This window comes from Lathyrus oleraceus, chromosome 1, assembly GCF_024323335.1.
Source record: "Lathyrus oleraceus cultivar Zhongwan6 chromosome 1, CAAS_Psat_ZW6_1.0, whole genome shotgun sequence".
NCBI lineage: Eukaryota > Viridiplantae > Streptophyta > Magnoliopsida > Fabales > Fabaceae > Lathyrus > Lathyrus oleraceus.
Genome location: NC_066579.1, coordinates 447366393 through 447380734, shown reverse-complemented (window position 1 = coordinate 447380734; position 14342 = coordinate 447366393). Strand labels below are relative to the sequence as shown.

At 32.8% G+C, this 14342-nt stretch overlaps 1 protein-coding gene across 1 annotated transcript; it reads right to left on the bottom strand.

Annotated features, from left to right (window-relative positions):
- Positions 1-4666: 4666 nt before the first annotated feature.
- Positions 4667-9333, bottom strand: LOC127115236 (protein MAIN-LIKE 2-like). The gene is made up of 4 exons (XM_051046825.1): positions 9274-9333; positions 8479-9188; positions 8305-8395; positions 4667-4894 (listed from the first exon to the last, which is right to left on the bottom strand). Exons 1-4 carry the CDS (start codon positions 9331-9333, stop codon positions 4667-4669), a joined length of 1089 nt encoding a protein of 362 aa, XP_050902782.1.
- Between the last annotated feature and the right edge of the window lie 5009 nt (positions 9334-14342).

The following is a 14342-nucleotide window of genomic DNA, read 5'->3' as shown; positions in this document are numbered from 1 at the left end:
TTTTATAATTATAATTTTATTTGAAAAATATTTATTATTAATACTAAAATTTAATCAATAACATCCGTGTAGATTTGCATGAAGAATCAATAATATCTGTGTAGATTTGAAAAACATTTATTAATAATAAATATATTTAAATTTTAAAAAAAATTGTTCCTTCAATAGCTCGTCCATTCATTAGACGAGTGGATACTAAAAAAAAGGGATATTCTGAAAATTTAATTTTTGAGTAGGGTGGGTATTTAAGAAATAAAAAATAAAAAAAAGGGGCGAGTAAAAAAGTCGCAAATGGTGTATAGTACATGTTCATTTCTTCTGATAGTCCAAAATATACAGCTGACACTTACATCTTAAGTGTTGTAAAGTTAAAACCATTTGGAAGGAAGTGTTCTCATGGTTTGGAGTGGTTTTTGATGATATATTGGATTTATCGGATATTGGTACTATTGTTATCGGAGAAGATGTGCTGTTATTTTTGTCTAATTCTTTGGATGGAAAACTGAAATCGTCTTTTTTCGCGTTTATTTGGTCTTTGGTTTGTTGGAGCATTTGAAATGCGAGAAATAATTTGGTTTTTAAACATTCCATTTGGAATGTGGTAGAGATTTTATTGATTATTAAATCTGTTGGGTGGTATTGGATTTCTATTTTGTCTAAGGGGAGTATAGTTATTAATAGAGAATTATGGTTTGATAATCCTGCAAGTTTCATTGGATTGTAACTTTTCCCTTTGTATTGGGTTGCACCCCTTGTGCGTTTTAATACAAGTGCTTATAAAAAAAAATAAGACGTAGGCCCCAATAATAATGATGTCTTTCTATTTGGTGACTCTTAATTAGCCTCAATTGAACACGCATACCAATACGAAAGTATCATATACTAGACATTCTATATTTTGCAACAAACCAAAGCCAATAATTTTCTTGTAAAAAATGGAAGACGGAAAGAATATTATTAGTTTATATAAAAGTACCAAAGATAATAGAGGAATACCCGTTAAGAGTGTTTTATTTATGTTTAACTAGTGGTTGTCAGAGTGTTGTTTTACTGTAAATGAAGTATTGGTTAAAGTAGAAGTCAATGGTGGTATTCAAATTGGCTATCTAAGGTTATTGAAGCAGTGATAAGTGACCGTCAACGGTGTGAAAAACACTTTTTATTTTAGTTTGAAAAAAAGTGATTTATCTCTGTTTCATATTTGAGGCAACGAAAGATATTTACTAAATTTGTTATTTTTCGCTCTAATCTCTAGATTCTCTAGAGAAAAATTGTGTTGGTCATTGGTTCAATGTCCAATAATATAAATTTTGTATTTTCAAAATTATAAAAGACACTCGTGATGTACCTCTTAATTTCTATTATTATTCCAGAAAAAAATAAGTATTTATGTCGATTTGAAATAATAATCGAGGGGTAAGACATATTTTTTGTTTTTAAATTTTAATTTGACCTGTAATTTTTATAGATTGAAAAAATCAAATATACATGGAATACCAAATTATATTATTTACAAAAATCAAATGTACACGTATCCAAAATGATACACAAAAAGAACCTATATACATATTTGAAAAGAGAGTCATAATGTCAAAATCAAATATATGCGTAACTAAAAATCTATTCGCAATATTGATAACAACAAAAGAAAAACTAGTATTATCGAGATTCATAATAAATTAGAAAGCAATCGATCAAATGTGATCAGATGTCATCTACATAGCTGATCTTGGGTCAGTACAACCACACCCATAATCCAGGGGCTCAATAAAACAAGGGTCTTAATTTTTTTATTTAGGTAATTATAATAAACAATATACATAGCAAACTCATTCAATAATAGACTCAACAAAGCAAAAGTAGTATAACAAAAAAATTCTCATCTCCCTCCTCTCACGTTTTCACGTATCTCCCTCTTGAATTTGCTTTGACGTTAAGGTGTGTGTTTTTTTTTTGTTTTTTTTTTAATTATAAATTTTTTATTCTCTATTTAATTTTTCAATGGAGTTTATTCGAGAATATCTGTTTTGTGATGAGTAATTTCCGATTTTCTATTTAATTTTTTTGATGAAGATGATTATTTATGTTGGTAGAAGAAGATTTGGTGAATGATTATTTTATGTCTATCTCTTAGGAGTGTTTTCCATTTCATAGGTTCCAATTCAAAAGATTAAGTTATCAACTTTTTTTTGTTGATGAAGGTTGGGTTCTCAATCCTGTGTTATCACATGACATATATCAATAACTCAGTTGATGATTCAATGCTGCAAAATTTAAAATATTTACTAATTTTATTTGTTGTATAAATATTAATTTTATTTACTAATTATTTTTTAATTATCGGTTCAACTTCAATGTTGTAGAATTTATCGATTCAACTTTAATGCTGCGAAATTTATCAGTTCAACTTCAACGCTGTGGGATTGATCAACTTCAATTTCAGATTTTAAATTTATTTTCATTATTTCTCTATGTCTTCTAAATTGTCTCTTAAGATTAAAAAATTTGATTCTGTATGTGAGAAGCGTAAGGGGAAAAAAAGTTTTGATGAGTTAGTTCAATCTCAATAAGGAGCTCTTGATAAATTTATTATAAAAGAATCACAAATTTTAATTGAAAATTAGAATGTTGATGTTGGAATTACTTAAAATATGGAGGAAAATACTAATGTTAATGCTACCAAAAATGATAATTTAGATGCTGAAAATATGGAGGAAATTGTAAATGTTAATGCTACTAAAAATGATAATTTAGATGCTGAAAATATTAATACTAAAAAATGTTGATAATGTTAATGACAATGATGAAGATATAGATATATTTGATCCAATAATATGGGATTCTTCTGAGTCTAGAATGATTGATTTATTAGCAACATAAGTTTTTAAAAGATATTTTTCTATTGCGAAGAGTCGTAAAGATAAATCATCTAAATTTTTTATAGTTAATTTGTATACTAGAGTTTTATCAAATAGAGAAAAATGTGATAGAGATTGTCTGGTTTATTAAAAAAAGGCTTGATAGAATGTTTTGTTTTTGTTATAAATTTTTTAAAATAGGGATTGGTAGAATTCATTTAGTAAATGGGAGTTTTTCTACTTGAAAACATGTTGGTGAAAGACTCAGAGAGCATGAGACATGTTCACAATATGACTAGGTATGTGTTGCGTAAAAGAGTGCAAAATTTTTAAACTATATATTAATAAAACAATTTAAAGGTTGATTGAGAAAGAAAAGAAACACAATGTTTTTTAAAAAAATTATTTCAATATTGAGATTTATTGCTAAACATAATTTGGCCTTTCGTGGTTCTAATGATAGATCGTACAAAAATAGCAATGAGAATATTTTAGGCTTAATTGAAATGTTAGCTGAATTTGAGCCTATTTTCCAAGAACATGTTAGACGTATTACAAATGATAATGTTCATGTTCACTTTCTTAAGCATAAAATTCAAAACTAATTAATATTTTTGCTTGCTTCTGCAATTAAAATTGAAATCATTAGAAAAATCAAACAAGCAAAGTATTTCTCAGTGATACTTAATTGTGCTCCCAATATTATTCACCAAGAGCAAATGTATTTGATAATATAATATGTGGAGGTTTCTTCAAATTCTGCGAGTGTTGAAGAATCTATTTTAGGATTTTTGAATGTGAATGATACAAGTGGTTAAGGGCTTTTTGATGTTTTATAAGATGCATTGAAAAATCTTGATCTTGACATATTTGATGTGAAAAATCTTGATCTTGACATTGGTCAAGGGCTTTTTGATTTAATTGTATGTTTAAATCATTTGAAATTCATTTAACTTAAAGGTTCTTATAGAAACTCTTAATTATATTCTTTATCAAGAATCAAAGTTCTGCCATAGGCTTGACTATAAACTTATATATCTATTATCTCTTCTTTTAAACACAATTTTAGTCTTACTAAGACATTATATACACTTTTAGACATAGATTTTCGATAAACATGCTTACTTAAGCTAACTTTTTATATCATTTACTTAGGAATTTATTAACTTATGTGAACGATAATCGTGTGAGATTTATTCAATTTAGTAAGTTGAATAGCCCTCACATGGTTATCAAATTCAGTCTCATACTACCTAGAATTTTTGGGAGTTGATCAATAATTGGCTCAAAATCCAAGAATTCGACAATGGGGTGATAAATCTCCAACTTCAATAATACCACTAAAAGCTTTCACTACTTTCTCAAGTGTTTTGCAAAAAATATAGTTGAATCCATAATGTGGCCCTAAATCATGGCCCACGTGAGAAATATTGACCTTTGGCTTGTAACTCTGGTAGTTTCATCCCTCCAAAATATGGAATATGATGGAACTTTTTGAGTATACTTAAAACACGAGTTTTGGATGAAAGATATTTTGACTTGAACTACATCGTAGTCCTCCCCAACAATCTTACCTCGAAAATTATCATGTCTAAAGTCTTTTGGGATAGTCTTATATCCCTCCGTAGATAATTGAAATATTTATGTGAACTGTGTCATACTTAATGAATAATCAGTATTGAAAAGCCTAAATACCCCAAATTCATTTTGACTAAATTCAACCATTCTACTAACTTTTACCTCTAGTGTAATTAGGAATTATATGCTTAATCTAGCATGCGTGAGGCTTTTTAGGAAAATCAAGGAGCTCACACCGAATTTCTCAAACAACCTTTCAACTTTCTCAGCAATACATAAAGTATGAAAGAAGGTTGATCCATATACCTAGTTGGAATTATTTTCCGTTGTGCAAGGACTTTGTATTTTTGTTCAATGTCCACATTATCAAACTTAATAGCGTGTAGTTTCAAGTTTTCTCCATTTCCCATTTTCTTCCGTACATCGGAAATAGGATTTGCACTTATCTGAATGCTTTGCTGTCATTAATGAAATTTGGTGAAGATGTAGAATTTAGTTTAAGAGCTTAACGAGAAAGATGGAGAATTAGTGGTTTTTGTGGAAATTGAGGGGTTTGGTTAGTGAGATGTAGATTAAGAAGATTTAAACTATCATTGCACTAAAATGATTTTAGACAACACTTTTTTAGGCTTTTAGCAGCGCTTTTAAGCGTAGTGCTATTATAAATATAGACAACACATTTTAAATTGTAAAAATGCTGGTACATATTTTATCAAAGTTTCTCCGAGAAAACATTGTTATAACCCTTATTTGACAGCATTTTCAGAACATAAGGGCTGCCATATTTTCCCTTTAGACAACACTTATAAATAAAAATGTTGTCTTATGCTATCTTTAGACATCTATTTTTTATTAAGCGCTAACGTATCATATCATTTAAAAATAACAAAACAACTTTGTGAAAGGGTATTTTCATCGACAATTTATCATATTTTTATTGCTTTCGTTAAATTCAAAGAGTGCAAATATCAAAATTAAAATATCAAAAATTGATTTATGGTTTCATAATATTTAAGGATATGAAAACTCAATGATCCAATAAATCGGAAAACTCACTAAATCAGAAAAGTAATACCCGAAAAAATTAAGTAAAAAAAATATTTTTAAAGGAAAGAGAAATGCTAATAACATTCTCTTTTCAACACTCTTCAAACACTCACTCATTGGTTGAAATATGTGGGTCCTGCCACTTTATGTGAGACCTATTTTCAAAATGAGAGACCGACACATGTTTCAACCAATAAAAATGTGAGTGTTTGAGAGTGTGTTGAAAAGAAAGTGTTGCTACCACTCCTCTTAAAAGAAATTAGTCTCAATATAGAATACTCAACTAAAGAATTAGTGTCAATGTAGAATACTTTTTCAGAAGCTGAATATTTTTAAATTGATATTGGAATAAGGATCGGTTTAATTGGTTATATCTACACTTCTCTTCGGCTACAACCATTATAAAATGGTTAGGATTGACTTAGTTAAAATTGAAAATTTGAGTTGTTGCTATCTTATTTTGGCGACGAATTCCCAAGCAAAATAAATTTTGGCCCCTGCATGGCATAGTTTACCGTTAATATAATGCATGATGATTCAAAGACCTAAATTATTTGTCTTTCCCAAACAAAGGTGTAATGATTTCTCGTATGAGTTACTCCCTTCGTTCCTTTTTAAGTGTCATTTTTTAACTTTTTACACATACCAAGAAAACTAATCATTATTGTTAATTTTCAAATAATAATTTTTCTTTTACCTATAATACTCTTAACTATTTATTACATTCATTTTACTTTTTCTCTCTCTGTAATAATTACCTAGGCGTAATTTTGACAAAAATACATTTAATACTATCTTGAAATTTGGAAATGACAATTAAAAAGAAACATTTTTTTTAAAGAAAGTGACACTTAAAAAGGAACGGAGGGAGTACTATATAAGTGTCATTTTTTTGAAAAAAAATTGTTTCTTTTTAACTGTCACTTGCAAAGTTCAAGGTAGTATTAATTGCACTTTTGTCAAAATTACCCCTAGATAATTATTACATAGAGAGAAAAAGTAAAATGAATGTAATAAATAATTAAGGGTATTATAGGTAAACGAAGAATTATTATTTGGAAAGTGACCATAATGATTAGCTTATTTTGGTATGTGTAAAAAGTCAAAAAATAACACTTAAAAAAAACGGAGAGAGTATCATTTATGTTTGGACCTTCTTAATTTGACTTTTAGACGACCCATAACAATTGTCTCTACCTCGACTTGACTGAGTGAGGATTTTGACTTTTTTCCCCATATGCCCCATTATTGAAATTAAAGTTCCATTTTGCCCTACTCTGAAAAAAAAATTCCCAATCTGCCCCTTTTTCTTATTGGGCTCGTCCATTCATTGGGCGAGCGTCTGAAGCCCAAAACTCGCTGGGTAGGCTCGGTCATTCATTGGCCGGGCGTGTGAAGGATGTTTTTTTTTTAAACTTTATTAAATAGTTTTCTAATTATTATTAAATAGTTTTTTAATTAATTATATATTTAATTAATATAATTGATTTTTTAAAAATAATAATATTATTTTTAATAAAATATTTAAAATAAAATGTTAATAATAATAGTTTTTTATAATAATAATAATTTTCTAATATTGTTTTTTTTAAATATTAATAATAAAAATGATTATTTTTTAGAATATTAATAATAAAAATAATTAATTTTTTTAAGAATTACAATGGAAGAAATACATTTTATTGATATAATGGAAGCAATACATTTTATTTATAGTGACCGTCTGTTCCACATCTTGTGCCAACTTTTTTGCGTTTTCCCTTGCCCAAGTCTTCTTGTCTTTGTCTTGCGGGAGACGGAGATGAGTCGGAAGACAATTCATCTAGGGCGTTTTGTTGTTGTTGATGTTGTTGACTTTGATGTTGTTGTGATGTGTTTGGAGGCATATCCATACCGTCGAGTTCTTGAATGCGAAAAGAAGGCATACTCATTAGATGGTCATCGGTGAGGTCAAAGTTGGGTAGTGAATGTGTGGCTTGTGTGTAGGTTTCGGGTTGGGTGTGTTGGATAGGAGAATAATAGACATCATCAGGGTTGTATGTGGGAGTGGGATGTGTGAATGTGGTGTTAGAAGGTTGGGGTTGAGAATGAGGGTTTGAGTATTCAAAGTTGGGTTGAGGAATTGGAGTGTATTGTATGGGTGGGCATAGGTTGGTTTGTTGTTGATATTGTTGGTTGTAATAGTAGTTTGTTTGAGGGAATGGAGTGTAGGGATTATGGTGTTGGGTTGAGGTGGAATAAATTGTGTGTTGTTGTATGGTCTGGGTGTGTTGGTAAGTTTGTTGAGCTGAGGATGATGGTTGGTTATGTTGTTGTGGGGGTGATGTTGTTTGTTGGGTTGAAGAAGCTACACGTTGACGGGGATCTTTCAAAAACTGTGTCGGAGCAACGTGCATAAAAGGAATTGATAAAAACTAATTCATGTATTATCTACCCGACTTAGACTCACCAATTACCGAGTTTCCTTGTAGCACCAAATACCTTCTTCTTTTCCATTCTTTCAGCTCTTCTTTATTTAAATCTTGCCAATGCGTGTCCCAAGCTTGGACCATAGTCATGTTATGGTGTTCACTTAGACATCTTGGCTGAGACGGTATTTGTTGTTCAAATCCAAATTGGAGTTTGACTCGATCCGTCTGATGCATCTCAATGGTAAAGAAACATATCATATATGTTGTTGCACTCCAAACTCGGTTGTCATTATAATCAAGCACTGGATATTGTATGTACGACCTCCAAATAAACTGTTAAAAGAAATATAACTATTAGAATGTATAAAATAAATTTAAATAAGTTGAATATTATAATTAATCATTCTTACATCGTTTTCTTCCATGTGTTCTATTGCAACACGGTACCCTCGTAGATGATGACGAGGATTATTTCCATAATTCATACCTCGTCTGCACCATCTTGCATATTAAAAAAAAATACGTTAAAGCGACGTATAAATAACTTTGATAAATATAAATTGCATTTAAATGAAAATCATTACCTTAATGCATAAGGATGTGATGGAACCTCGTTACTAACCGGGACTAACAAGGGTATGCGTGTGAATGCCCATACAGTTAGTAATACAACACATCCCGCTATGCTCTTGACTCCTTTATGGGCCGCCTTGCACATATGTCTATATAGTGTCGCCAAACAAGCAGAACTCGAACTGTATGTATTACATTTTTCAAGGTCTCCTACTAAAGGTAACCAAGAAGAATGCAACAAATTGTGACTCTTATCTGCCATTAAAAAAGTAGCAATTAAAAGTAAAATATAAATTTTTGCATGAAGAATATTTTCTGCCTCGGACGGGTTAGGGTTATTTTTGAGTTGTGTTAATACTGCTTCTAACCAAACTATTTTGACAGAAGCCCCATTTTTATCCGAAGTTGTTGGTTCGATGCCCAAATTTTCCATGTAAACATCATTGGTTACGTTTGTTGGGCCATTAACAGCTTTACCATGGATTCGGAGACCGAGTAACATACTCACATCCTCTAGTGTGATAGTACATTCACCTGTTGGTAAATGAAAGGTATGTGTCTTCGGTCTCCATCTCTCTAACAATGCAACAATTAGTTTAGAGTCTACTTTTAGACTTGCAATCTTTGCCACATTTGCAAAACCGGCTAGTTCCAAATACGGTATTATAACCGCACTTGGTTGAATGTATGTATGTGAATGGACCCGAAACCTACCATCTTGCTGAAATTAAAATAAAAAACGATAATGAATATTTGATCTGATATTTACATATTGAATTTGTGAAATAAATTTGAAAGAGACTTACGTATTCGGCAATGTTTGCCGCCGTCCCACGGTGTGATTCGCCCATCCATAACAAAGACATTTTTGAAGGAAGTGTAGAAATTGAAGAGAGTAAATATTTGAAGAGAGTAAGAATTTGTGAAATAAAAATTGTAGGTAGATAATGAGAAGGAAGTGTAGAGGTATGGATTATTTATAGTGGTAAAATATAATAAATATATTGGTTAAGATTTTAATGGGGGATTTGACATTACATGGAATGCATGCAAAAAAAAATTGTAAGGAATCCTGCAAGATGAGATTCCCACGCTGATGGAAAATTGCACTGCGCAAAAGCCTGTCTTAAGGCTCGTTACTTTGATGGACGAGTTATACTTTGGTCTTTATGAGCTCGTCCAATGGAATGGCTAGGTGATGCGTTTGCCGTATGGGCTCGTCCAATGGAGTGACGAGTTTACTCTTTTAGGGTTTTGCCTCGTCCAATGAATGGACGAGCTAGTACAGCCCATGGATCACGCCTTCTCTTCTTCTCTCTCTTCCTATTAAATGAAAATCAGCATGTGATTTGTATAGGATGGTTTACTATAAATACCACTAACATCTTCATTTATTCTCACCAAACCAAATATACATTCATATCTCCTAAACTAAATCAAATATTACACATCCATGGCTCAAAGAAATTTAATTGTTTCTATCCCTTCCGAAGGGTCCCTTTTCACAGATCCAAGTGAGGGATTCTCATTTTGCAATACGAATTTAACTATGTTCAAAATCCACATCAACTCCGACTTTCATCATTTAAAAGACTGTATTGAAAAAAAAGCTGCAACGTTATGTTGAAGACATCATTTATCGTCACCCATTATTTAATGGAGATGATAATACCGTCTTTTACATAATGACTCCCATTGAGACCGACGAAGATGTCAAGTCGATGTTTCAATGTCATGTAACATTATCTCAATTACCCATCATTGAGATATATGTTCGTCTAGTCGATAATCTTGAAGAACAACCGAGTCACAATGAAGATGTTGAAGAACAACCGACTCACAACGAAAATCTCGGTTATCCAACGCAATCTGTACAGTCACACGACTATGGAATGAGTCAAACCATTGACGAAGAGCCGACTCAAAATAATGAACCTTTCATACCAAATGAAGAGGTAGGCGAGAATAGTGAGGATGATCTTGAGGAGGTTCGATTTGAAGATCTATTTGGTGTTAGCGATGACGATGGCAATGAGGACATATTCGACACACCGACCGTTGAACTAAGAGCGCAACCAATAGTTTGTACAATCCACCTGCGCGCACATGCAAAACATAAGTTTGGATGATGCTGAACCAATCTCCATTTTCGGCAGTTTCATACCAACTCACAATTCTGACGAAATAGAGAAGGGCATCGAGTATGAAGATAAGGAAGAGTATGTTTTGGCGTTGCAACAATGGCATATAAAACGTAGTCTAGATTTTTCTGTGGTTAAATCTGACAATGTACGTTTTGTCATCAAATGTAGAAATTCAACATGCAATTTCAAATGCAGGGTCTCTTTGCGTAAGGGCAACTCAAGGTGGAGAGTTGGTAAGTCTAGTGGGCCTCATACGTGCACAACCACTTCCATGTCACAAGACCATACAAAACTCAGTTCAGAAATGATTAGCAAGAGCATAATGGAGCTTGTAAATCGAGACGTTTCTCTTAAGGTGAAGGTTATCATCACTCATGTTGCTGAAAAATACAGGTATATCATATCATACAAAAAGGCATGGATTGCAAAGTGTAAGGCAATTGAGTCGCTGTATGGAAATTGAGAGACATCTTACAACGATCTTCCGCAGTGGATACTGGTAATGAAAACATATCTACCAGGTACCATTATAGAATTACAATCCTTACCTGTGATTTCAAATGATGGTTCATACTTGGGTGACCAAAGGATATTTCATCGTCTGTTTTGGGCGTTTAGACCATGTATACGTGGTTTCGCGTATTGTAAACCAATTGTGCAGGTTGATGGAACTTGGTTGTATGGCAAGTACAGAGGGACTCTGTTGATGGTTGTGGCACAGGATGGGAACGGGAACATATTTCCGATAGCGTTCGCATTGGTTGAAAGTGAGACAAAGGAAGCCTGGAGTTTCTTTCTTAAGAATTTAAGAATGCACGTTACCCCCCAAGCAAATATATGCCTAATATCAGACAGGCATGAATCGATAAAGAGTGCATACAACAACCCGGAAAATGGATGGCAATTTCCTCCTTCGTCACACGTCTATTGCATTAGACACATCGCGCAAAACTTCATGCGCGAGATTAAAGACAAGGATCTGCGCAAAATAGTTGTTAACATGGGTTATGCGTTAACAGAGGCAGCATTTAACTACTATCGGGGGGAAATCCGAAGAACAAACAACGACGCTTTATCATGGATAGACAACATCCCTTGGGAGAAGTGGGCAAGGGCATTTGACGGAGGGCAACGCTGGGGTCACATGACAACTAACCTAGCAGAAGCAATGAACTCGGTGCTAAAAGAAACCCGAAACCTTCCAATCACTACATTGGTCAAATCTACGTACTATCGTTTAGGATCACTATTTGGTAGAAGAGGCCATCAGTGGACAAAAATGTTAGCCTCTGGGCAGGTTTTCACTGATAACTGCAACAAGGGGATGGCTGAGGAAGTCATCAAAGCTAACACGCACAACGTCATGCAGTTCGATCGAGAGAGATTTTATTTCATGGTCCAAGAGAAGATTAATCATAACGACGGTCGACCAACCGGAACATTCAGCGTTGATCTGAGGAAACAACACTGTGACTGTGGGAAATTTCAGGCATTTCACTTACCTTGCTCCCATGTAATCGTAGCATGTACGAGCATACGCCAAGACTATTCCATTCACATTCCAGACGTCTTCAAGGTCTATCAGGAGAGTTCCCTAGGACTTCCCCATGAGGAGAATTGGCCACAATATGAAGGATTTACTCTTTGCCACGACGACTCTATGAGAAGGAGGAAGAAAGGGCGCCCAAACAACACCAGGATTAGAACCGAGATGGACGACGTTGAGAAGGAAAAGAGAAGGTGTGGAATTTGCCGTGAAATAGGACACATGCGTAGGAAATGTCCTAATGTTGCAGGACCGTCCCAGCGACCATCCAGATGATTATGTTGTTATTTTAAATATTCGTCCAGATGATTATGTTTTTTTTAATTATTAACTACTATGCGCGTAATATATATAAACCATTATGTATTTCTAATGTCTTTTGGGAACAAACAATTTTGAAATACATTTCATAATCAAAGGCTTATGGTTACAAAGTACGACCACATTAACTAAACAACAACAACAACAACCAACACAACTGGTAATTAAAAAACTAATCAACAACAACAACCAACACAAGTGGACCTTCAACTCCTCTATTAACTTCACCACTATGTGCCGAAAACATACACTGAACATCTTAATCATTTTCTATACGATCCAGGTAATACATGTACGTACCATCGGGGCTTGCATCAGTCAACGTTATGTATGGACAACGATACTCTACTTTCCTCACTTTCATACGACGCCCGCCCAACTGTCGGAAGCCAATGTGGATGGCTAAAATCAGTGTTCTGAAATTCCATTGCGGATCAAGGCAAACACTCATTTTTTCACCGTGTCCATAAAATACAAGACCACAAACAGACATTCTGACCAAAAGAAAGGATTTTGTGATCTGAGTTACATTTCTACAAGTTCTGCTATTTATAGAAAATTAATACTTGAATACTCGGCCAATCATTGGCCGAGACAGTACAAACACAAAGCAATTGCTCGGTCATTGAATTTTTGGCGGGAGATATATCATTCCCAAAAAATTATTGCAATTTTGGAGGGAATCATATCAATTTTATTATTAATATATAAGAAAAAAATTATTTCTATTATTAATATTCTAAAAAATAATCATTTTTATTATTAATATTTAAAAAAACAATATTAGAAAATTATTATTATTATAAAAAACTATTATTATTAACATTTTATTTTAAATATTTTAATAAAAATAATATTATTATTTTTAAAAAAATCAATTATATTAATTAAATATATAATTAATTAAAAAACTATTTAAGAATAATTAGAAAACTATTTAATAATGTTTTTAAAATAAAATAAAAAACATCCTTCACCCGCTTGGTCAATGAATGGCCGAGCCTACCCAGCGAGTTCTGGGCTTCAGACGCTCGCCCAATGGATGGACGAGTCCAATAAGAAAAAGGGGACAGATTGAGAAATTTTTTTCAGAGTGGGACAAAATGGAACTTTAATTTCAATAATACGGCATATGGGAAAAAAGTCGAGAATTTTGCCATGTTCACATTCTGGTCGGTCATTTCTCAGGTTAAGTGGTTAAGCGATGTTTTGTGACATGATATCACTATATTGGGAAGTTGCTCCTTAAATGCACTATGTGACTTAGGTCTATTTTCGATCGCTTAATCATGACAGCTTTCAGCGGTTTAGAGCACTCAAGTGTCTGCATGGGAGTTTGAACCACTAGTAGTCCTTACTTCCTTCTTTATCATGAGGAATCATATGGTCTATATGTGAAAAATAGATATAAAATCTTTTTTTCTTATTGCTTTCTATTCTATTGTTGCATGTGTTTTCCATACATATACTAGTATATCTTTCTTCTTATTTGCTCCGTTTTGTTTGTTTTGCCTTATGGAAGTGGTTTCGACTATGCCTTGGAAGGCCAAAAAAGACATTTCATTCGTCTGGGTAGATCTATAAATTTTTGGGGCTACTTATATTTTTGCTCTTGTGGGAACTCTTGATAACATTTTCCTTTACGTATCAAAGAAAAAAGGATATGCGGATGTATTATTCCTTTTGTGAGTGTTTGTTCTCAATCTTGGGTATTCGTCTTCCTTTTAACGACTTTGAGATTTGAGATTGACATTCTAAATCATTTGATGACTGCTCCTTCATAGCTGAATTCAATGAGTTAGACGTTCATCAAAGTGTTTTTGTATTGCCATGAGTATCGAGGGGGAAAGCAAACCTTGTCGCT

Excerpts from the sequence above, each read along its gene's own strand:
- LOC127115236 (XM_051046825.1), bottom strand. The coding sequence starts at position 9,333 with ATGTCTTTGTTATGGATGGGCGAATCACACCGTGGGACGGCGGCAAAC. Across the intron at positions 9,189-9,273 it reads CGGCAAACATTGCCGAATAC|CAAGATGGTAGGTTTCGGGT; the intron begins GTAAGTCTCTTT and ends TTTTAATTTCAG. Across the intron at positions 4,895-8,304 it reads AACACATGGAAGAAAACGAT|CAAAGCATTCAGATAAGTGC; the intron begins GTAAGAATGATT and ends CATTAATGACAG.